Genomic DNA, 24046 nt, shown 5'->3' with positions numbered 1-24046 from the left:
CCCGGAGGGCGCGACAGTAAGAGTGGCGTCCTGCGGGGTAGGCGGCCTGTCTATTAGGCGGCCCACGACATGAGTGAGGCTTTCCACGGCCTGGGACAGGGATCTAGCCCAGTCAGGCGGGTCAGAGGCAGCAGGGAGCGACACAGCGGGCGACTGAGGCTGCGGTGGAGCCCGACATGCAGTACAGTGCGGATCAGACTGCCCCCGGGGAAAGGGTTCCCTACAAGCAGTACAGGCATGGTACCAAGGCTTGGCGGCTGCAGAAGGGTCTGACATGGTGGAACAAGATGTTGCACTTAAAGTGGGAGACCCCAAGGAAAGAAACGGGGATAACACCCAAGCGACAGTACTGTGGCACGGAGGGGGTTAAAAGTCCTACCAGACCCGGATGATGCAAGCGGCAGCGGTAAGGGGGAACAGACTGAGGAGGCTGTGGAGGAGAGGCAGCAGCACCGGCTTCGGATCGCACTGCAGAGAGGATTCCACGCAGCACTGTGCGATGAACCCGGAAGTAGCGGAGCGCATGTAGGAAGCTCCGCCCCCTCCCTGCCGCTCTGAAGCAGAGCCGCGCGCGCGCGGCAAAATGAACTTAACCCCCAAGGATAATGAAGTGCCGGCCTGAAATGGCGCCGTTCACGCCAAGAAAGCGGCCCCCTCCGCGCCTGGATGTGGCAGAAGGCAGCGTCCCTGCCAAGGACTTGCCCAGATAAACTCCCTTGCCCGGTAACGGTCCGATATCGGGGGGGGGGGGGGGAGGGGTGGGCGCACGATGTAGCAGTGGCCATGTAGTAACAGTGGCCATGGGAGCCCAGGAGGCCTGTAGCAGCGGTGGGAGGGAGGAAGGGGAGGCTGGAGCAGCCTGTCTCACCATACGCTGTCTTCACCCTCAATCCATCCAGCGGGGTCGCCCCTTCAGCTCCTGGCACCGCAGTGGCAGCAAGCCGGGGGAGGGACTTGGCGTGCGGGCGACCCTGAGCTGGCGGGACGCAGGGGAGCGAGGCTGCCCTGGTCCACCTTGTCTTCTGTGGGGGAGGCGGCAGTGCGGAATTACCGGCACTGGCGCAACTCAACCCCGGGAGAAACAGAGGGGTCTAATGCGCCTCTGTTGTCCCTGTAAGTAGAAAAAAAAACCGAATTAAAAACAACAAATAACGTAAAAATAAAAAATCATAGGAAAACAACCCTGCATAAGCAGGGGGTGTCTTGCCTCCTTGGACACTAAGCAAAAAACTGGCAGTCTCTTCTCCAGGCTGAAGGGTATAGCTGATGGAGGAGGGGCTTACAGCTTTCACTTAGTGTCACGCCTCCTAGGGAGCAGAGCTATACCCATGGTTTCCTGTGTCCCCCAAGGAATATGGGCGAGAAATATACATTTGACAGCTTGACAATACTACAATTCCCAGATTGCTCTATTCACTTCTATGGGGGGTTGGCAGGTGTGCATGCTGGGAGTTGTTGTAGTTTTACTACAGCTAGAGTGCCGAAGGTTGCCGATTCCTGCAATAGAGCAATAAAAGCTGCCTACCAACGGTGCAAGTTCATTTCTTTCATCTTTGTTTCATCCAGAGGAAACATCGTTGGTCGAATTTGGGTATGTCTACTCGTGGGCACATCTTCCCACTTATCAAACCACTGACCTTCTTTTGTCATTACCTGTTAGGAGAAAGGATAGCTTTAGGTGTTGCATGAAAGGTGGCAAAATGTCTTCCGGCTATTATTCAGACTCCCTAATAGACTGGCTCTGGGAGCAGAAGAAGCTCAGATGGCTTCCTACCAACAGACTCCCTAGATCAGTTTCCCAGTTTACATCCAGAATTGGCACCTCTATTGTATAAGTGCTGATAGCAAGCAGCGCCATCAAAACTGCTTTTTCTACAGTACAAGAAAACTGTTGGTTCATGGGGGCAGCAGGCACAGTTCTAGGCGAGAACAGGGGGCCAGAGGAGAGGAATAGTACAGAGTGTAGTCCTAGCCGTGGCCGAGAACCATTTGGAGCACAATGGCTGCACTCCATAGGAATACAGAGCATCACATTTACACGAGATGGAAACACTTGCCCTCCAGTGGGTTATCCCAGGCATCCATTTTAAGCCAGGAAGCTCTGAAGATACATCAGCAAGCTCAAGAGATCCTAGAGGAAGAGGAACACATTCAGGTTCAGGCAAAATGTTTACAACATTAAAAGGGGTTGTTCAACCATCTATGGGGAGCACAAATGTGAATCTCTAATGAGCCTGGTACACTTCAAAAAAAATAAAGACTTATTCACACAATAACTCAACAGTATTTAGAGGACTTATCCATATCCAGAAAAAACGCCAGCTCTTGGGCTCATTGACTGACATTTTTTCTTTTTGGTTCTAGGCAAAAGATTAGTGGAGGGTCAAATATAAAAGGATCCCAAGTGCTACAGTTTTAGGAGGACGTGACTGGGCTTTAAGCCAAAAACCAGGAGTGGATCTTAAAGTCAGTTAACAATATAAGGGGGACATTTAAACTTTTTTTTTTCATCCTATAGTATCACCACATAATACACCTATGGTCATAGGTCGACCTGTGGCTTCCCTACCATACCTAATGAGAACACTGTGGAGAACTACACATCCACTGAGATCCATTATCATAGCTAATGGCGGACGCTGTTCTCGGTACATTGTGTTGTGGTTATACAAGACTGAGAGCGCTTGGCCTTGCCTTCACTTTTCTCCAGCAGGGAGACTATAACAGCTTCATCTTCAATGGGATTCAGAGAGCACGTTGAATACACCATCCTCCCCCCTTCTGCCAGCTGTTCAACACCACGGGTAGCAATCCTAATCTGCAACCTAGAAAAAGCAAAATGAAGGTTAACATCAACTTAAGCAGATTTCAAAAGATTTTTACAGAACGGCACTGCAGGCTGCGAGTCGTATCTGAATGAACCAATACATTCACATGAGAAAATAAAATCAATGGGAAATAATGCCACAAAATTCTAAACATTATTTCTAGTTTGGTTAAGTATTGCATTAAGATCTGGGTTCTAACTACCTTTTTGCCACAGACCGTACCATAACCTTTTACTACACAACCGTTTAAATGCCTGTAGGATACTGAATGCTAAGCAGAAGATATAGGAATGTCCCACGAGTGCCATTACCAGCAGGTAATCTCATCTATATTCTTTTACAGCTTCTCCAGGTACACCAATGACATATCTAGTCTATATATCTATGATAAACTAGAAGATTTACTAATCCAGTAGAAAGGAATGGCTCCTATTCCATTTTACTGGGGTTGCCTTAGGAGGACGACCCTTGTCCCTATGCCCTAGTAGGGCCCAAGGACATTACAGAGGGGCATAGCTTGCTCTGGACCCCCATCTATCCTCATACTGATGGATACTGTCTAACATATGGCATATACATGTACATCAAAGCTGAAACTAGCCCCCGGACCTCTTCTGATTTTCAAGGACAATATGTCTCTGACTAAACAACTGAAGGCAGACAGAAAGGGGCGACTTTAAAGCCAGGGTCCCACCTGACTGATGAGCTGCGGCAACTCCACAGCTTTGTACAGTACCAGAAAAGTGAAAGGGAATTTCAGAATTTTCATCCCCATGCAGAAAAGCAGCAGTATTGTGGATTTTAAATCTGCTGCCTAGCGGATTTCACCCTTCTCAGTGGAGAGGGTGGAATCTGCTGGCTTTTCCGTAGCAAATACCACATGTAATAAGAGTACTTTTGTTGAGGTTTTTGCTGTGAAAAAGCAGCAAAAAACTGGATTTTCTGTCAAGTGTGACCCCGAACTTAATGAGGTTGTCCGGCAAAAAAAAATATTCTAGTTTTCAAACCAGCACTGAGTTATTCAATAAAATGTATCTTTATACTGCCACCTGCTGTTTTTTTATTTTATTTCTTTGACCTGCTCACTGAGAAGGCCGCACATGCTCAGTTTCATCTTTCAACTGCCTCCTGAGCTGTGATAGGGAGAGCTGAGACACACACCCTTAGCTGTGATAGGCAGAGCTGAGACACGCCCCCTTAGCTGCAGCAGAAAAGACACTCCCCTTGAGCTGCCAGCTTGATATAAATCTAGCAGAGCACTGAATGGGGAGATCTCTGGATCCATGTGAGGTACAGGGCTGGTTCTAGCTTTCTTAGAAAGATTGTGATGTACTATATGATGCCCGACTTGCATTTTTTTTTATTAATCATGGGATAACAGCCATGAAAATATGCTGCACTATTATATGTCGGGGTCAACTATTAATGCCTTAAAGGATAACTGTCGTATAATATTTTTTGGGAGTATTGGATTGTGGTGATTAATATCACCTTGGTGGCCCTATTTCAACTTTTCACTGTGTATTCAATTACCCCTTAATTCCACATTTTTGTTCCCTGTACTGCCTACTTTTACCTGTGCTTAAAATCAGGTTGCTAGGCATGGTCCGTCTATCTGTTGAAGGACGGAGGACGCAGAAGCAGGCTGCGTGCAAGGTCAGATCACTGACAGCCAGGGACTGTAAGTAAATGATTAAAGCCAGGTCCTCCCCAGCAGCTGATAACAGTGCCTGGGCTGTGTGCACTTCTCCCTGTCCCTGCGCTTGGCAGACACTCCCTCGCTCAGCAGAGCAGGAGAATGCAGAGTTGGAGCAGCGCACAACAGGGAAGGGAGCTCTGCCATCTGCTCAGTGTATAAATGGAAGCAACATGTGGTCTTGGTGCTTTGTGCTGCAGGAGATTAACCCTTTAGGGGGGAGGGCTCTGGTTACTGACACTTTTGGGGGGCTATTGTTACTGGCTAGTGAGGGCAGGCGGGATTAGCCTCAGGGTGAGGGCAGTGGCGGCCATCTTAACTGGATAGTGAGATTGCAGTTTTATGCAGACTGGTTGCTAAGGGCTGAATCTTATTAAATATGGGGTAAGTCAGTCTAATAGTAACTGATTCTGGAATATCATGTTATTAGTAACTACATATATGAAAATTGAAATTAGGGTCTAAATGTGACAGTTATCCTTTAACACAAGAGTGTGTTGATCATTGTGAGGTAAGGTTTCAGTCTTGGTGCTTTTGGCCACTCTTTTCAGGGCTCTCACGCTGTATATACCAGTAACAGGAAATAAATTGATCTGTAAACAGATTTTTGCCTTATGCGTGCTGGCTGCTGATGTAACATTTTTCACCCCATAAGACGCACCTCTTCCCCCAAAGTTGGTGAACAATGTTACTGCATCTTATAGGGCGAATACTAATGAGCGCTTCCATTATGGAAGGGCTCTTTAGTACTGGAGGATCGGGAAGGAGTGAATGCAGCGCTCCCCAGGCTCTGTACTCACAGTTTCTGGGTCCTCTGCCGTCGGCTGTGTTGTGGCTGCGCACAACGTGAGGGTTTCTGTGACCTCAAGCCGAGTGCATTGGGTCACAGCACAGCCGACAGCAGGAAGAAGAGAGCGCTGAAGGTGAGGAGCGGCAGCATCCGGAGCAGGAGAGGCAAGTAAAATTTTTATTTTATGTGATCTGAGGCCAGGGTCTGAAAAGACATATGAGGGTCTAATCTGAGGTCTTATTTATATTGGGGCTCTTATCTGAGGTCTGATTGGGGGTCATTCACATTGGGATCTGAGGATGATCTGAGGTCTTATTGGGGTCTTAATAACATACTCATCTGATGTCAGGTTCTTATTAACATTGGGGGTCTGATTGGGGCTGTGAGCTGAGGTCTGATTAACATTAGTGGTCTGATAGGAGGTCTAATGAAAAATATTTTTTTTCTTATTGTCCTCCTCTTAAACCTAGGAGCATCTTATAGGGCAAAAAATACAGTATTTCTTGTACATATTGGCAGCTATCAATCAGTGACAACAGGGAGCAGGAAATTACTTAGGAACACACCTTTCTGAAAAGGGAGATGACAAGGGAAATCACTATTTACTCCTACGTTTTCAGGAGGAAAAGTACAACCCAACAGTGAAGGTGGCCACATGGAGCAAACCCACATACACAGAAGCCAACAGCCATACAACTGTGTCGTTTGGAAGTCTGTGGCAGTTGTTTGGCTGCATACGGCCAAGTGCACCATTGGGGTGAACCCTAAGGAATGGAACACTAGTAATTTAAGAAAAGATGATCCAGCCTTTTTATATGCATTTACCTTTTCACAGACATGTCAGGACAGTTGATGGGTCCTACTTCAGAATATATCACAAATGTTTAAAGGGATTCTGTCACCACATTTTACCCCCTACAGTAAAACAGCTACTTGTAGGTCTCCCTGAGCTGTATTAAATGATGACATTATTAACTAATAGTCTTGATTTATTTTTTTATAAAATCGATTTTAGTGATATGCTAATGACTCACATGGTGCCCAAGGGATTGTCCTTTCCTAACTTGGTGCCCAGCACCACCTTCCTGAGTCCAGCGCCACCTCTAATATAATATATTCAAGAGGCGGCGCGCTAACGTAATCCCCTGTGCTCAGGCGCAGACTACACAGTGTGTAGTGCGCACGCACGGGATTTCAAACAGGCTCAGGGATTACATCAGCGCGCCAGCTCTTGAATATATTATATTAGAGGCGGCGCTGGACTCAGGAAGGTGGCGCTGGGCACCGGACCGAGGGGTGCGGCTGGGCACCAAGTTAGGAAAGGACATCCCCCTTGTGCACCTTATGTAAGTTCTCCCGCTACGTCCCCCGGTATTTACGCTGAATTGGTTATACTAGGCGGAGTCTGCCCTGTTTCTCCCTGGGCGTTCCTTCTCCCAGGCTGTAGCGCTGTCCAATCCAGTGCAGAGCTCACAGCTTGGGAGTTTTGTTTTTTTTCTCCCTGGCTGTGAGCTCTGCGCTGCGGTTGTACAGCGCTACAGCCTGGGAGAAGGAACGCCCAGGGAGAAACAGGGCAGACTCCGCCTAGTATAACCCATTCTGGGAAAAAACCGGGGGACATAGCAGGAGAACAGAGCGGCGCCCCGGAATAGTAAATGCAGTGAGATCCCGGGGCGCCACTCTACACAGCTTAATTATCTTACAATGTTTGGACCGATGAAAGGTCCTCTTTAAAGGGAACCTGTCACCGGGATTTTGGGTATAGAGCTGAGGACATGGGTTGCTAGATGGCTGCTAGCACATCCGCAATACCCAGTCCCCATAGCTCTGTGTGCTTTTAATTGTTAAAAAAAAAAAAAAAAAAAACGATTTGATACATATGCAAATTAACCTGAGATGATTCAGAGCTTGAAAATATGACTCTTCTCTGGGCACACAAGATATGACTTATATTAATTTGCATATGTATCAAATCGTTTTTTTTACACAATAAAAGCACACAGAGCTATGGGGACTGGATATTGCGGATGTAATAGTGGCCATCTAGCAACCCACGTCCTCAGCTCTATACCCAAAATCCCGGTGACAGGTTCCCTTTAAGTAGTTCCATATAAGACACGCAATGATAGTTAAGTGGTTTTGAAAGTCGATCAAAGTCACGTATGTATTAATTACCATTCAACATAGCAGCATGTTCGGTAAGCAGTTAACATCACAATCTGCTTGATCACAGCGCATAATAATTATATCATTCGCCAAATACATTGATCAAATAGTGACTGCAATACCACTTAACTATCATTGCGTGTCTTATATGGAACCAATTTAATAAGTGGCAACTATAAGACTATGACTGCTACATTTGGATACATCTAATGGCCATATCAATTTTAAGGTAAACTACTTAAGAACATTACAGCGAGAAAGTTTATATCACCAAGATATTTGGCCAACCCCTTTTAATACTGCTGTGGAACGTCTTAGATTTTAGAGTAGTGCGTGAGCTCCGCACTACCTGCTCATAGAGGGACCGTGAATGTATACTATTCTATGCTCATTTTTTTAGTTTTTTTATTGTGTTTCTATAAAGATTATTTTGCTTTATGTATAGTTTATATTATTTTAGAAGGGTACAATAAATGTGGATATAGAATTGACAAAGAGCCGGCCATTGTTTATTAATCGTATCAAGCAGCTAGGTGGTTTAGCAGGCCGTGCCATATTCCAGTGAGCTCCCTTACTGACATTGTGAATTACTAACTCTTGGCATAGTACATGGGTACCCTGCACCCATGTGCTATGCCAGGAATAGCCGAGAGGAACGGGCTCCTGCTTCTGCCTGCTCCGCTAAGAGAACAGTCGTGCAATGAATGGTGCGCTTTAGGGTTCTAAAAGTGTAGTAAAAATAGCAAATTAATAATTAAAGTATATTTGAAAAGTTTAGGGGTTAGGGACAACATATTAAAAATTATTATAAAAGTTTACTCTTTAAGGAGTTGTCCAGGATCAGAAAAACATGGCTGCTTTCTACCACAAACAGCACCACCCCTGTCCACAGGTTGTGTGCAGTATTGCAGCTCTGCTTCACTGACTCCAATGGAGCCAAAATGCAATACCAGATACAACCCACAGACGGGTGGAGCTGTTCTTTGAAGAAAGCAGCCATGTTTCTCTAATCCTGGACAGCGAGAGAGAACACTTACCCATGCAGCTGCAAACTGTTTAACGTCGTCCATTTCCTCCAAACATCAATGTTCTTCCTCAAAGTCCCATCGCCGCTGTAACAAGAAGAGTGCATTTGGGTCAGAACTGCAGGAAAACTACTCGCATAGAAACACAGAATATTAGACAAAGAAACGGAATATTTGTATAGACCTAATTAAACCACTAGACACCGCTCGCGGAATGTCCCAAGCGCATAGTTCACAATGTGGCGGTCTTGTGTATAAATAGGATTGAGAACATACATTACAGGGCTGGCACAGCGGAGGAATGAGCAAAACAATAGCAGTTGCACGAAAATGGGCCGACAGCGAGCGTAATGGCAGGAAAGCCAATGAATTACCGGGATTCTTGTCCTTCACATAGGAAATGTCACAAAGCCAAAAGGAATATCACCTATGGCTGCAAGGATGTAAGAAGAACAAGACTGTTCAACCTCAAATCACCTTTTAAAGGAGATATAGATATACATTATATATACACACACATAGGCAAAAACCTTTCATAAAACGGGTAGATATGTAGTATAAAGCTGTCAGTTATACTCATGTATAGAATGACACTATTACCTAAAAAAAAAAAAAAAAAAACAGCATAAAGTGAAATATACCGCAGTGCGATGAATTAGACTAGTTTCACACTGTGGTGGAGAACAGCCTGCCGGAGCTCTCATGATACGGCATAACCGTGTGTTACCACAACGCCCACAACCCACATTGAGTGTAATGGGGATCCGGCTACTACTCAGCAAATATACTGGGATTGGGCCGAACAAAAACAGCTGCACAAATTGGGGGGGGGGGGGGGGGGGGGTTATCATGAGGCTAATATTTGAAGTCAGTTTTGCTTAAAGGAAACCTGTCACTGGGATTTTGTGTATAGAGCTGAGGACATGGGTTGCTAGATGGCCGCTAGCACATCCGCAATACCCAGTCCCCATAGCTCTGTGTATTACGGATGTGCTAGCGGCCATCTAGCAACCCATGTCCTCAGCTCTATACCCAAAATCCTGGTGACAGGTTCCCTTTAAGTCTGTGTTGGCGTACTGTGATTTTGTGTGTTGTATTTTTTTAAAAGCCTCAAATGGAGTGAAACTCATTAACATAGCTAACCACATCCACTTGCCCACTCACATTTCATAATTGCAGTGAATGCAAGTGCAAAAAGTCACAAAAGTACTAGTTTGAGGCTTTTAAGCCAGAATTCTGAAGTGAAGGCATGATAAATCAGGGCCAAAGACTAGTTTGGGGCCAGGCGAGCATTACCAAAGGAAGGGCACAGGATTAGGAAAGCAAATTTGATTTTTTTTATATTAGAATTATCTGCAATAGTTTTTTTTACAACAACTGCCACAAATTTGGGTAAAACAGATTTAAAAACTGACACCACGTGTCAATTTCCGCACAGATAATTGTTTTTGCTTCATTTGGTTAAAGGAGATGTGTCACCAAAAAATGTTTCTGCCAGTTAAAACCATATAGTAACACATATCCTTTTTTCTAATCTATTTTTATTTTCAGATTACAGATTTTATTTCCTGAACACGATTATAGGGGCTGACATCTTGCCTGAGCTGCTGTTAACAGTTTTCTTAGGCATGCTCTGTGACCTGTGCAGGTCATTGTCACAGTTTATCTATTCTTTCCCTGTACAATCCCTATTATGAATAGTGGACCCTGTAATATCTGTCACTCTCATTCTGCCGGTAAGGATATCCCCTCTGTGTATAGATAAGCAGATAACTGCAGTAAAGTGATGTGTACAGACCAAGAGGTGGCACCTATTATTAGGCTTAGTGGCCAGTATGAGAAGTACAGAATTGTATGGTTTTTGTTTAAATAGAGAAACTGGCATGGAAAATTAAAAACATCTGAAATTATTTAAATGCATGTTAAAAGGGTTATTTTTTCCACATTTCTTTTATTGAATTTTCCATTGCCAAATAGAAGTATACAATACAATAGAGTCATTGTTGTATTCAACGACAAAAGGAACATCGTATAGGCAAAATTTCTGAAGAGCTGACAAAAATTCAAATAACCCAAAACTGAAAAGATAACTCTCTCCTCCTCTCCCCCCCCCCCCCCCCCCCACTCCCTTATTCAAACCCACATCTCAGTGGAACATTTATGGCAAAAATCCTGTCTTGATTGACCAGATTTTCAACTTTTTCAATTTCCCCAACCCATCCTTCAGATCTTCTACCAAATACCAAGGTCACCAGTTTAAAAGGGGACATTATCTTTGGATATTCCAACTCCGAGACATATGCTAAAAGGAATCTTTTCCAAAACGGATATAATTTTTTACCGAAAATCTCTTTGCTATTGAGCGCTTCCAGCCACTCCAAATGAAATACATGTCTAAGTTGGGTGAGTATCATTTCACTAGTCGGGACTTCAGCTCTAAGCCACCACCGTAATAAACTTTGCTTGGCTATCATCAATAACCTATGGCCCACCTACGATAGAACCTTTGTAGGTTCCCCCCCCATTGACATTTGGGACATGCTGTCAATCTTTCTAAATCCCCTCTCTGGCAAGGCAGATTAAAGCCATAAATTGCGTGGTGCAATATTTTAATATGGGTTTCTCGACACTTCTCGTTAACTATCGCCTTCCTCGTTAACTATCGCGATCCTAAGACCTCCATCTGTCTCTTAACAGTTGATAAAACAGTGTTATTGTAGGTCTAGCCTTAATACTAAGGAAAGAATCAGTCATTTTGTTTCCACTCCTGAGAGAGATCCCTAACAAGACTCCTACTATAATTCCTAATCTGCAGAAAAGCGAGATAATTAGGTCCCCGCAACCCACATCTTTCCTCTAGCTCCTGCAGCGTGGCCCAACGGCTCTCCTTCTTTAAATAAATCCCCCATTCTGGTTATCCCTTTTAATACCCATTGCTTAAAGAGCTTACTGTTACTTCCCGGCTCAAAGCCAGGATTGTGTGTCAACGGAAGGTGCTTGGAAAACTGATCAGATAAATGAAACGGTTTCCTTAAAATCTTCCATGTTAATATTGTATCTCTCAGTTTCAGTGACCTTTTTATTGAGATCGGGAGCCTGGGTAAGCTAGTATGCATCAAGGCTACCAAATCCCAAGGCGTAGCCAGCTGTCTTTCTAAGGCTAGATTTGAGTAGTATGACGTCTTGTTGATCCAATCCAAAATATGTCTGGTTATACATGTCAAGTTATATCCTCGTACAATACAAATGTGATAGCACTCTGCAACCAGCATTGTACGTCTGGAAAGTTCAATTCCCCATGCTCTTTCCTCAATTTTAGCTTTTCTAACGAGATTCTTGGCCTCTTCCCATTCCATAAAAAACTGATAAACCTGCTCTCCAGCAACTTAATGTCCGCATGTCGAAGTAGTAACGGGATAGTCTGTAACGGATACAGGAGCCTAGACATGCCCATCATCATTTTAATTAAATTACATCTCCCCGCCAAAGATAACGGGAGATTCTTCCATCTGCCATTATTTTGGATATCAACGGAGGGTAATTTAACTGATATATAGAATAAGGATGTTTCCCTATTTTAAAACCCAAGTATGTAACATGAGAATCAGCTTGTGTAACAGAGTCGAGACGGCCACTGTAGGGGCATCCTTTTTTCCGGGAATAATGTCAAAAGCTTGCATTTGGACGTATTCACCCTATACCCCGAGTAAGAGCCAAAGACCCTTAGCGCCTCAAAAGATTTTCTCAATGCATCTCTGTGGTTTAGCCAAAAAGAGAATTATATCGTCAGCGAACAAAGCTGTCTTCAGCTGCTTGTTTCCTATCGTTATCCCTTCAAATAAATCCGATTGATTCAGACTCCTTGCCAGGGGTTCCAGTGCCAAGTGAAAAAGAAGGGGCGATAAAGGGCACCCCGGCCGTGTACCCTTCTGAAGATGAAAGGGCTTGGAAAGGAAACCCTGAGTTTACACCCTCGATCTAGGATTGCTATACAACTTGGACAGGAACACCCTGAAAGGTCCACAAAAACCCATCTTATCCAGGACCGCCCCCAGCCATGCCCACCTGACATTATCAAATGCTTTCTCAGCGTCTAATTTGAGCATGGCTGGGGTCTTCCCCTCTCTCGTGATGGACCCTATCTAGGACCGCCAGCAATTTTTTTGTTTTGTTCTTTGTATGTTTCTAACTAGACAAATGTAAGGGCTTTACAATTCACTTCATTTATCTCCAGTTGCTGCTTTCTCAGATTTCACTGAGGGTCACATGACCTGTGATGTCAGCTTCTCTCCCTGCTCTGATGATTTTTTGTGCACAAGCCTGAGAGATCAGATATGAGTCTGTACACTAGATGACACTGTGCTGGCAGAGATTGTTGTTATTGCAGATAAACAAAGGGCCAGAAGAGAACCAGTGAAATGAGAAAATATTTTTTTGCCGAAAAGTTGCTTAGCTTACTTATATATTGCTGACCATCAGATTTACAGTGCTATGTATTGTTTTTCATAATTCGGACAACCCCTTTAAACATAAAAACATGATTTAAATAATAGGTTATTTTCTGATGACACATTCCCTTTAAATCTCATCCAGTTTGTTACTATTGTATTCTGGTGTAGAGTTTCCAACCAAAAATCCAGACAGAGAATCCATAGAAATTTCGTTATACGTAAAAATACCCTAAAGCTGAAGAGGTTAAATGGCCAGTTGTGGAAACCCTGATTACTACTGCGCTGCATACCTCTTCACTAAAGACTAGGCAATGGTTTTACCCGTTCGACTTTTTGGCACTGGCAACTGAAATGCCATGTATAAATCAACTGCAAGATTTCAGATGCATTTCTGAATCAGCAAATCGCTTTGCCCACTGTCTGACGTTTCTATGGTCCCTTGATAGCACAGCGTTACAAAGAAAAGAAAAAAAAAGAAAAATACCGAAATACCTGCACGGCACATCACAGAGTATCCGGTCATAGAACAAAACTTCCCGGACACCGTTGTTTTCAACCAGGAGTCGAGGAATGCTGGAGGCATCGTGATTCACAACCATGACACAAGGACTATTGAGTCGTTTAGCTTGATGAACTAACAGGTAACACCGCTTGTTGTCCACGTCATTGGCAATCACAAATCCCTCTAAATAAAGCAGACAGACAACAAGACTTTAAAATTGTGTGTACTTATTTTTCACCTTCCTGACAGAGCCTATTTTTGAAAATCTTTATGTGGTAATAACTTTAGAACGCTTTTACTTATCCAAGCCATTCTGAGATCGTTTGTATTCGTGACACAGTGTACTTTATGACAAAGGCCCGGTAAATTTGAGTCGATAAAAAAAATTCTAAGTGTACAGAAAATTTGGAAAAACTTGCTTTCAAGACGGATAGTGATACCTCTAAATACTTTTACCATATGTCTACTTTAAGTTTGGTAGTACTTAGTACTTTTTGAACGCTCACTATTACGCTTTTTGTAAGGCAAGGTGACAAAAAAAATTGCTTTTTTATGGCGTTTATCTGATGGGGTAGAGCACATTATATTTCTATACAGCTGGTCGTTATGGACATGTCGATACCTAATTTTTTTTGCAATCTTACACAATTTTTATATTTTTTTCAAACTATGCTGTTTTTTTGTGTTGCCATTTTCTGAGAACCACATTTTATTTTTGTGACGATTGTCTTGTGTAGGAGCTAAAAATTTTGGGGGGGTACATAGTACTTTTTGACCATTTGCTATTATGCTTTTTGTAAGGCAAGGTGACGAAAAAAATGTTCTTTTGCAGCCTTTTGTATTTTTTTTTTATTTATTTTTTTTACACCATTTATCTGAAGGGGTAGACCATGTGATATTTTTTAAAGAACCGGTCATTACGGACACGGTGATACCTAATGTGTATTTTTTTTATATAGCTTGATTAGAATAAAGGGCTTTTTATTTTTTTGCTTTAAACTTAAAAGGGGTTGTCCGGGTTCAGGGCAGAACCCAGACAAACCCATAATTTCACCCAGGCAGCCCCCCTGATGTTAGCATTTAGGGCTGCATGATATGGGAATATTGTGCGATTGCGATTAGGGCCCTAAAAATTGCGATAACGATATGCGATGCGATATTTTAAGGGAATTGTGCTAGAGGTCTATTTGCTTGGATTTTCCCATATAAGCCGCTGACGCGGCTGGGTGACGCACTGTTAGGGGGGGGATCTGCGGGTGACGCACTGTTAGGGGGGGGATCTGCGGGTGACGCACTGTTAGGGGGGGGATCTGCGGGTGACGCACTGTTAGGGGGGGGATCTGCGGGTGACGCACTGTTAGGGGGGGGATCTGCGGGTGACGCACTGTTAGGGGGGGGATCTGCGGGTGACGCACTGTTAGGGGGGGGATCTGCGGGTGACGCACTGTTAGGGGGGGGATCTGCGGGTGACGCACTGTTAGGGGGGGGATCTGCGGGTGACGCACTGTTAGGGGGGGGATCTGCGGGTGACGCACTGTTAGGGGGGGGATCTGCGGGTGACGCACTGTTAGAGGGGGGATCTGCGGGTGACGCACTGTTAGGGGGGGGATCTGCGGGTGACGCACTGTTAGGGGGGGGATCTGCGGGTGACGCACTGTTAGGGGGGGGATCTGCGGGTGACGCACTGTTAGGGGGGGGATCTGCGGGTGACGCACTGTTAGGGGGGGGATCTGCGGGTGACGCACTGTTAGGGGGGGGATCTGCGGGTGACGCACTGTTAGGGGGGGGATCTGCGGGTGACGCACTGTTAGGGGGGGGATCTGCGGGTGACGCACTGTTAGGGGGGGATCTGCGGGTGACGCACTGTTAGGGGGGGATCTGCGGGTGACGCACTGTTAGGGGGGGATCTGCGGGTGACGCACTGTTAGGGGGGGATCTGCGGGTGACGCACTGTTAGGGGGGGATCTGCGGGTGACGCACTGTTAGGGGGGGATCTGCGGGTGACGCACTGTTAGGGGGGGATCTGCGGGTGACGCACTGTTAGGGGGGGATCTGCGGGTGACGCACTGTTAGGGGGGGATCTGCGGGTGACGCACTGTTAGGGGGGGATCTGCGGGTGACGCACTGTTAGGGGGGGATCTGCGGGTGACGCACTGTTAGGGGGGGATCTGCGGGTGACGCACTGTTAGGGGGGGATCTGCGGGTGACGCACTGTTAGGGGGGGATCTGCGGGTGACGCACTGTTAGGGGGGGATCTGCGGGTGACGCACTGTTAGGGGGGGATCTGCGGGTGACGCACTGTTAGGGGGGGATCTGCGGGTGACGCACTGTTAGGGGGGGATCTGCGGGTGACGCACTGTTAGGGGGGGATCTGCGGGTGACGCACTGTTAGGGGGGGATCTGCGGGTGACGCACTGTTAGGGGGGGATCTGCGGGTGACGCACTGTTAGGGGGGGATCTGCGGGTGACGCACTGTTAGGGGGGGATCTGCGGGTGACGCACTGTTAGGGGGGATCTGCGGGTGACGCACTGTTAGGGGGGGATCTGTGGAGGACACTTATGGGGGACCTGTGGATGACGCTGTTATAGGGGATGTGTGCTATGACACATAGGGCCATGAGGGGGGCCAGCATAAGACACACATATAGCATCTTATGCTGGTCCCCCTCATGGCCCTATACTGCGCACATAACTGGCTTTGTGTGTAAAGTATTTTACTACTGTTTGAAACAAACTCTCTCCTATTGATAAAATGGCCAGCCTCTGTACTCACTTTCGCTATGAATGCACTGCAGCGAGCTGGCCGGCCGGCGCGTGACTGACGTCACTTAGTAACGCTCCTCCCACTTAATTCAGGAAGCAGGAGCGTTACTAAGTGACGTCAGTCATGCGCCGGCCGGCCAGCTCGCTTCCGCTCGCTGCAGTGCATTCATAGTGAAAGTGAGTACAGAGGCTGGCCATTTTATCAATAGGAGAGAGCTTGTTTCAGACAGTAGTAAAATACTTTACACACAAAGCCAGTTATGTGCGCAGGGCCCCTTCATATATAAATCGCTGCATTTTCGGGTCGGCATATCGCATTTGGCGATTATCGTGATTCGATAATTTTTTCGATATATCATGCAGCCCTATTAGCATTGGAGTATTTCATGCTCCGATGCTCTCCCTTTCCCTGCGCTGCATCGCGCAGGGCAAGGGCTCTTTAATTACATTAACACACGCCAGGCGGAGGCTTCCGGGATCAGCTCTGAACCCGGAAAACCCCTTTAACTTTTCATTTCTCAAAAACACAGTTTTTTACTTTTTATTTTTGTCCCCCCGTGGGACATCAACTTCTGGGGATCCCCATTACTGCAGCACAGTGCCCACGGCATAGAGAACATTAATGCACCGGCATCAGTGTTTTCACCGATGCCAGCAGATGCAGAAGCAGCCCTGTTGTCAGCAACAGCCAGGCCTCTGATCAAGCGGGCGCAGTTTCTGCACCCACCTGATTGGAGCGCTGTACATGTATGGCGGCTGTTAGCAAGGGGTTAAACTAAACCAGTCAGGTAAAATATGCTGCTTTATGAACATATTTTGAAGGTGTTTGCAGCATATCCAGTAAAAGTTTTATGCAGATCAGAACAGTGACAGAATTCAGAGGCTAAAGCATATGTCCAGGAGAGCGTTACAAATCAAACCTTCTCTGACATCATAAATATGAAACAAGCTCTTCAGCTTAACTCCTTCAAGACTGGACCATTTTCTATTTTTTTTACTCCCAGCTTTTCCAAGGCCACAACTTTATTTTTTCATTTATATAGCCATATGAGGGTTTGTTTTTGGCGGGACAAGTTGTACCTTCTAATGGCACCATTTATTATTGCATACAATGTAGTGGGGAGGCCGGAAAATAATTTAAAATGGGGTGGAATTAAAAAAACATTTTAATATTTTTTTTCCATTAGGTCATTCACCGTATGGGATAAATATTTTTATATTTTAATAGTACGAGCATTTTCACAGGCGGCGATACCTATGATTTTGGCAGTGGAAAGGGGTCAGTATGAGCACTCTGACGAGTCTGCAGCTAAAGAATTAACGGGGTTCTCCAGGAATATAATGACGACTCCCAGCAACTCATCCTAGAATATGACTAGGCTGGGTTGCTACCACTGCCATTGCTGTTTAGGGGGGTGAGGGGTGAGGGGTGGGGCTTTATTACACTGCAATCCAGCACTGTATACACTTCACACTGCTGTGATGTGCTGTGCGGCTGCTCAGCCTGATGGCATATATCTCCTGTATAATGGCTCCATTACAACCTGTTGTAAAGCAGGAACTCTGCTCTACAAAAGAAATAGATGCTAAAAAATGAGACCATCTGTCATGGCTTAGCAGCCACACAAGTAAAGGGAGAGTGTTCCTGCTCTACAATAGGTAGTAATGAAGCCATTGAACATGGAATATACTGTCAGGCTGAGCAGCCTGACAGAACATCTCAGCAATGTCAAGTGAATGCAGCGCTCAGAGCAGTGTGGAATCTCCTAGCTAGCTATAGGTCACAAATTTTGAGATGGGAAAATTCCTTTAATGTTGTCGCTGATCAGTGCATTATCTTAACAGAATAGACACAATCTTAAAGGGCTTCTGTCACCCCACTAAACTCATTATTTTTTTTTTGTCTACTTATAATCCCTATCCTGCCATATTGCCATACATTATGTTATTAATAATTTTCGTTCAGTAGATTTAGCAAAAAACTTACTTTTATGATATGCTAATTACCTTTCTACCAGCAAGTCGGGCGTCTACTTGCTGGTAGCAGCCGCAGAAAACCGCCCCTCCTTCTGTTGATTGACAGGGCCAGCTGCAATCTCCTCCTCCGGCCAGCCCTGTCAGCATTTCAAAAATCGCAGGCGCTCTGAGATAAGGAGGCTCGCCTCCTGAGCACTCCCTCAGTGCGCCTGCGCGGATGACGTCTTCTCTTTCGGTGACGTCATCGGCGCAGGCGCACTGAGGGAGTGCCGAGGAGGCGAGCCTCTTTATCTCAGAGCGCCTGCGATTTTTGAAATGCTGACAGGGCTGGCCGGAGGAGGAGATCGCGGCTGGCCCTGTCAATCAACAGAAGGAGGGGCGGTTTTCTGCGGCTGCTACCAGCAAGTAGACGCCCGACTTGCTGGTAGAAAGGTAATTAGCATATCATAAAAGTAAGTTTTTTGCTAAATCTACTGAACGAAAATTATTAATAACATAATGTATGGCAATATGGCAGGATAGGGATTATAAGTAGACAAAAAAAAAATAATGAGTTTAGTGGGGTGACAGAAGCCCTTTAACTACACATTAAATGGCATTAATTTATAACAAAATAAACTCAGCATACAAATCGGTACAGATATAAAGGTAACTTTCGGGTAAAGCGAGACTGAGCAAGCTAGGCATACCAGGAAATGAAATATCCATGTCGGCATGCAACATTTCAATAAGCTGCTTTGTTTTAGATCCTGGGGCTGCACACATATCCAGGATCTAGGCATGAAAAACAATTATTATTACCAATATGAAGAACTACATTACAGAAAGGTAATGACTTACAAAACAATTGCATTTCCAAGAGCAATAAGGTGAAAAATGTAAAAGTTGTGTTTCAGTACTCTCTCACTAGATTACTAACCAGATTGCATCTCACCTTGTGATGTGGCTGGACATTAAGAAGAACAGGGGGAATCATGCTGACTGCTTCTTGACGACTTATGTTGCCCTAAAGACGAAAGCAGGAGTTTGAAAATTATACTTTGAGACAATATAATAAATCTTTATTGCACACTAACTCTAGTCCTAGTACTTCTAGATATAAGAAATATAGTTTTTAATACATATTGTACAACACGCACTGTATAACAGCCCATGCGTCTGAAGGGAAAAAAATGTTAATTTTTCTAATTAGATTTAAAGGAAATCTGTCACCACACAGCTGGAACTAAAACTAGCTGCATGTTTAGATGTGCTCTTTGACTCAGCCTTATCCATACCCCCTATTTTGAGAAAACTAGATTTTTGTAAAACTTACCTGTAAAATCTCTTTCTCGCTCTTCATTGGGGGACACAGAGACCTTGGGTATAGCTATGTCCTCTAGTAAAAGCTGTTAGCTCCTCCCCTGGCAGCTATACCCCCTCCAGCCTGGAGAGAGAGCTTCAGTTTGTGAGAAGCAGTAGGAGAAGCAAGTAAACCAACGAAAAAACGTGGAACAGCAACAATGCCAAGAACCGAACCAGGTTCCAACCAGCAACAGCCACAACTGTGGTCGAACAACAACATTGGGTGGGTGCTGTGTCCCCCAATGAAGAGCGAGAAAGATTTTACAAGTAAGTTTTACAAAAATCTCGTTTTCTCGCCCCTATTCATTGGGGGACACAGAGACCTTGGGACGTCCTAGAGCAGTCCACAGGGAGGAAAAACCACAGACCCATGGAGCAAACACCCCTGCAGATAACTAAGAACTGCCGCCTGTAAGACCAAGTGGTCCAAAGGCGGCGCCCGCCGAAGCATAAGCATGCATCTGGCAAACCTTTGTGAATGTGCGCAAGGAGGACAGTAGCCGCCCTGCACAACTGCGCGGCCGAACTCTGAATCATCCGAGCCCAAGAGCACCACTGCTCTGGTGGAGTGAGCCGTGACAACGAAGGGCGGGACCCTGCCCCGGGTGCAGTACGCTTAAGCAAATGTAGATGTGCAATTGCCCCCTGGAGGCCGCCAATACCTTGCGAGGACCCTCCGTGCTGACAAAAAAAAGGAGAGTCCGTACCCCGGAAGGAATTAGAGGGTAGCAATAAATTGTCCGAGCCCTGACAACTTCCAATGATCTAACTCCCGTTCCCTAGGGGGAGAAGGGGAGGGACACAGTGATGGAAGGACAGTTTCTTCATTGAAATGGAACTCAGAGACCACCGTCGGAGAAAGGAATGAACGGGCCGGGGAACCGCTTATCCCTGTTAGGACCAGAAGGTTCTCCACAAGAGAGAGCCCCAACGCGGACACCCATCTGATGGATGTGATAGCCACAGGAAAAAAACACATTCCAGAACCGAAGTCGGAGAGACATGTCCCGCAAGGGTTCAAGGGGAGAATTCCGGATGGCTGAAACGACTAAAGGTCAGATCCCAAGGCGGTAAAGGAGAACGGTATGGAGGAACCGCATATGCCCAGGAAACAACACATTGGCTAGGTAAAATCCGAGGCGATATGAGAATCACCGGCGGTGGAGTTCCGTCAACGACGGTGTATTAACGGAGTAGCAACACTGCTCGACAGGAAATTTCGAACAGACCAATACGAGAGAAAAAAAAACTCCTGCCTTGAAGAGGAAAAAAAGAAGGGGTGTTCCGTTCCAGAAACAAAACTCCATCAACAGTCGTGACAGCACCCTTGCTCAGCCTGGCGTTGCGAGTCTCGTAGTCTAGCCACGGAACGTGCAGTGAAAAGGCATGACTACATCAGACTGACATGGCAGTTACTAGTCAAGACTTGAGAGGTAGTTGTAAATACAGGTAGTACACCCAGGACCAACAGGTAGGAGGAGTTGGAAAAAAACATCACAGCCCAACTGTCGTTCCGGAACAGGACTTGGAGGAAAAAAAAAAAAACGGAATCAATACCCTGCATCCACATAGATGAGGGGAAGTAGTAGCGTAGGAGCTACCAAGGTTTGCGGAGTGGCCGTGAACCCTGAGCCAGAAAAGGAAAAGAAAAATCGGAATAAATAAATAAATAAATAAATAAATAAATAAAGAGACAAGGCGAAGTCCATTCCCCATCTGAGAGTAGCACTACACCGAAGTAGCCACAGGATGATAGTGGCAGTGCCACACTCCGCCTAAAGAGGGGGCCATGCAGCGCACGCCACCAAATCTAGCGATAGAAGAATTCGTCAACTGACGGAGGAGCCTTGTAGGAGGAGCCAGAGTATGTAATGGCTACTCCAGGACCCCCGTACTGTAGTAGTCTCAGGGCGCCCGCCAGCCCAAGCTGAGGGGCAGACTAGAGGGATCAGGTAGAGGCCATGGTACCATACTGCCTCAGGAAGGAGAGCTAACCTTAAATACTTCACCAGGGAAAGGCGTTAGACAGGAACAACCGCCAAGCCAGCGTCCGAGTAGAACCCCTACCGGAGAGAATGACCCACTGCAGCGACTGCGAACGCTAATATCAGCGTAAAAAATCTGCACCAGCGGAGGAGAACACGCTGCAATGCTAAACCAGAGTGCCAGCACCACTACTTTCCATATCAAAGATGGTGGATAGGGAATATCGAGTCAGTCTAACACTCAACTTGCTGAAACGTAATCACAACATTACGTGCCATGGTGTACGCACTACCTATTGTTGAAGACCCATATTGGAGAGAGGTTGTCATAGTCATCCCCTAAAATGGTACCAAGAACAAGACACAACGTGGAAACAGCCACAGTATCCCTGGCGGCACCGAAATACCATTAGAAGAAGCATACAGGGCCCCAGAGTGTATCGATACTCGCTACGCTCCACTTGCAAAAGAAGCCAAGACAACTATAACCGTGGCGTAGTTGAAGTGCAACATCCAAGATGTTGCAATGATCCCACCATTTAAAAGGGGGTAATGCTTACGGCAAGCACTACACTAGTGGTAGTGCAAATACTCCATCATGAGGGTGGCGATGCAGTAATGCATCTAGCAGGAACTGAATCCAAGTAGAGAGAGTACGCCTCTTACGGAAAGGGCAAGGCATAAGGAGAGTGCCGTATCCATACCCCACCTACGTAAAGGGGTAATACATACAGCAAACACTGAACCAGGGACAATGCCATAGCGCCACCTATACAAGAGGCTAATGCCTACCATAAGTACTGTCCCCAGTGGGAAAACAGTTCCCCCGCCTCCTGCCGGCACTGAAACCATGCTAGGGCGGTTAGACCCCAACAGACGAAGGTAACAACCAAGGGAGTACTGCATCCAGTAGTAGTGCAAATACTCCGCCTGAGGAAGGGGGTAATGCATACGACAAGTACTGCTGTCTCCTCGGACGCCATCTTGGAAGATCGCACCGGAATCACGGCAGAGACCAAACCTCTCCAGGGAGGGAGGGTGCGCCTGAGCATGACCCTAGGGAGAAAGGGTGGGGGTGTGGAGGTGACAGAGGAGGAATATAACGCGCTCTGGCCCACTATGTGCAATCCTGCCTCACAAGAATACGCCCATGGCAGCTGAGACTGCGCCGGTGGAATCTATCAACCAAATTACTTGGGGTGGAATGGCAACGTCTAGAGGCTCACTCACCGGATTGCGCAGGTACATCAACCAAAAGACCCCAGAGGGTGAAATGGGAATTTTCAGAGGTCCTCCATTTGTTCTTTAATCAAACAACCTCGGAGGGTGGATTGGGAAAGTCCGGAGATCCACCATTGGATTATGCCGGCGGTGCATATCCCAGCAAACGACCCAGGAGGGCGATTGGAAAGATCCAGAGATCCACCATTGGATTGCGCAGGCAGCGCTTTATCAACCAAACTGACCCCGGAGGGTGATTGGGAAGGTCCGGATGTCCAGTATTGGATTGCACAGGTGGTGCTCATCAAACGACCCCGGAGGGTGATTGGGAAGTCCAGATGTACACAATTGGATTTGCGCAGGCAGCGTTTTATCAACCAAACGACCCCGGAGGGTGAGTGGGAAGGTCCGTATGTACACCGTTGGATTGCGCAGGCAGCGCATGGCAACCACACGGCCCCAGAGGGTGAGTGTGGAAAAACTGAAGGGTCCTCTTTTGACCGTGATAGGACCCAGGCCCAGTCTGACACAGTTTGAGAGGGAGGACCCGACTGGCCTTTTTTGTGTTCATTTAATAATTTTTTTTTTTTTTTAAACTAGGATGCTCACCTCAATTGAGCAAGAGGCAGAGGAGATAAGTCCCTCAACAGTAAAGCCCCTCAGCCAGAACCCCATATAACCCTGTGTCAGCTTCAGGAAAAGGCTGACCAGGAAGGGTTAAATGCCTGAGGACCGAGGGCGGGCTCTGCGAGCTACAGGGGGAGGGGAAGGCAAGGCAAGGCGGGAAGAATTCGCGCCAGACCGCCCCCCTCCCCGAAGAAGAATTGTGGGCTAGTAGGCCGCAAGCTGGGGTCTAAAGTTATGGGACCCGGCCGACTGTACCGTCAGTGCACCGAGGGCTGTGGGGACAACATGTGTGTATGACCGCCGCCGGCCGAATCGGAATGCGCAGTTGAAAAGGTCCGGCGTGTACCACACACATCGCTGTAAGCGCAGGTAGCGCTTTAGAATGGCACCAGACTGTAGAGCGATGCGCCCGCATATGGGAGCGCAGGTCGGAGTGAAGGCGGAGCCAGATTAGTGGTGTCCGGAGCCAAGCTGGCGTTAGGTTACTGGAGCGTTGCGCATTTAGGCGCCCGCTTCCAGGGATGAATATCACAGGGGAGCAGAGGTTATAAACGACCCCTGTGTCAGCGAGTTGCGCAGGCACTCTGCGTCCGGTCCCCACACTCGACCAAAGCGGTGCGCACGGAGCCCGCTGTATAATATGATAGCGCCTGCGGGGAGCTGGTCATTAA

At 46.4% G+C, this 24046-nt stretch overlaps 1 protein-coding gene across 2 annotated transcripts in view; it reads right to left on the bottom strand.

Moving 5' to 3' along the window:
• NSUN2 (NOP2/Sun RNA methyltransferase 2) overlaps nucleotides 1–24046 on the bottom strand; it is an 88941-nt gene that overhangs the window by 49596 nt on the left and 15299 nt on the right. For both annotated transcript variants that reach the window (XM_040432484.1, XM_040432483.1), the window contains 7 exons: nucleotides 19133–19204; nucleotides 18888–18972; nucleotides 13449–13641; nucleotides 8518–8592; nucleotides 2695–2825; nucleotides 2058–2131; nucleotides 1526–1653 (listed from right to left, as the gene is read on the bottom strand). In XM_040432484.1, the coding sequence (XP_040288418.1) occupies nucleotides 1526–1653; nucleotides 2058–2131; nucleotides 2695–2825; nucleotides 8518–8592; nucleotides 13449–13641; nucleotides 18888–18972; nucleotides 19133–19204 (758 nt within the window). The remainder of the gene's footprint in view (nucleotides 1–1525; nucleotides 1654–2057; nucleotides 2132–2694; nucleotides 2826–8517; nucleotides 8593–13448; nucleotides 13642–18887; nucleotides 18973–19132; nucleotides 19205–24046) is intronic.

Source organism: Bufo bufo, chromosome 5, assembly GCF_905171765.1.
Source record: "Bufo bufo chromosome 5, aBufBuf1.1, whole genome shotgun sequence".
Classification (NCBI taxonomy): domain Eukaryota; kingdom Metazoa; phylum Chordata; class Amphibia; order Anura; family Bufonidae; genus Bufo; species Bufo bufo.
This window is presented reverse-complemented; position numbering and strand designations above follow the sequence as displayed.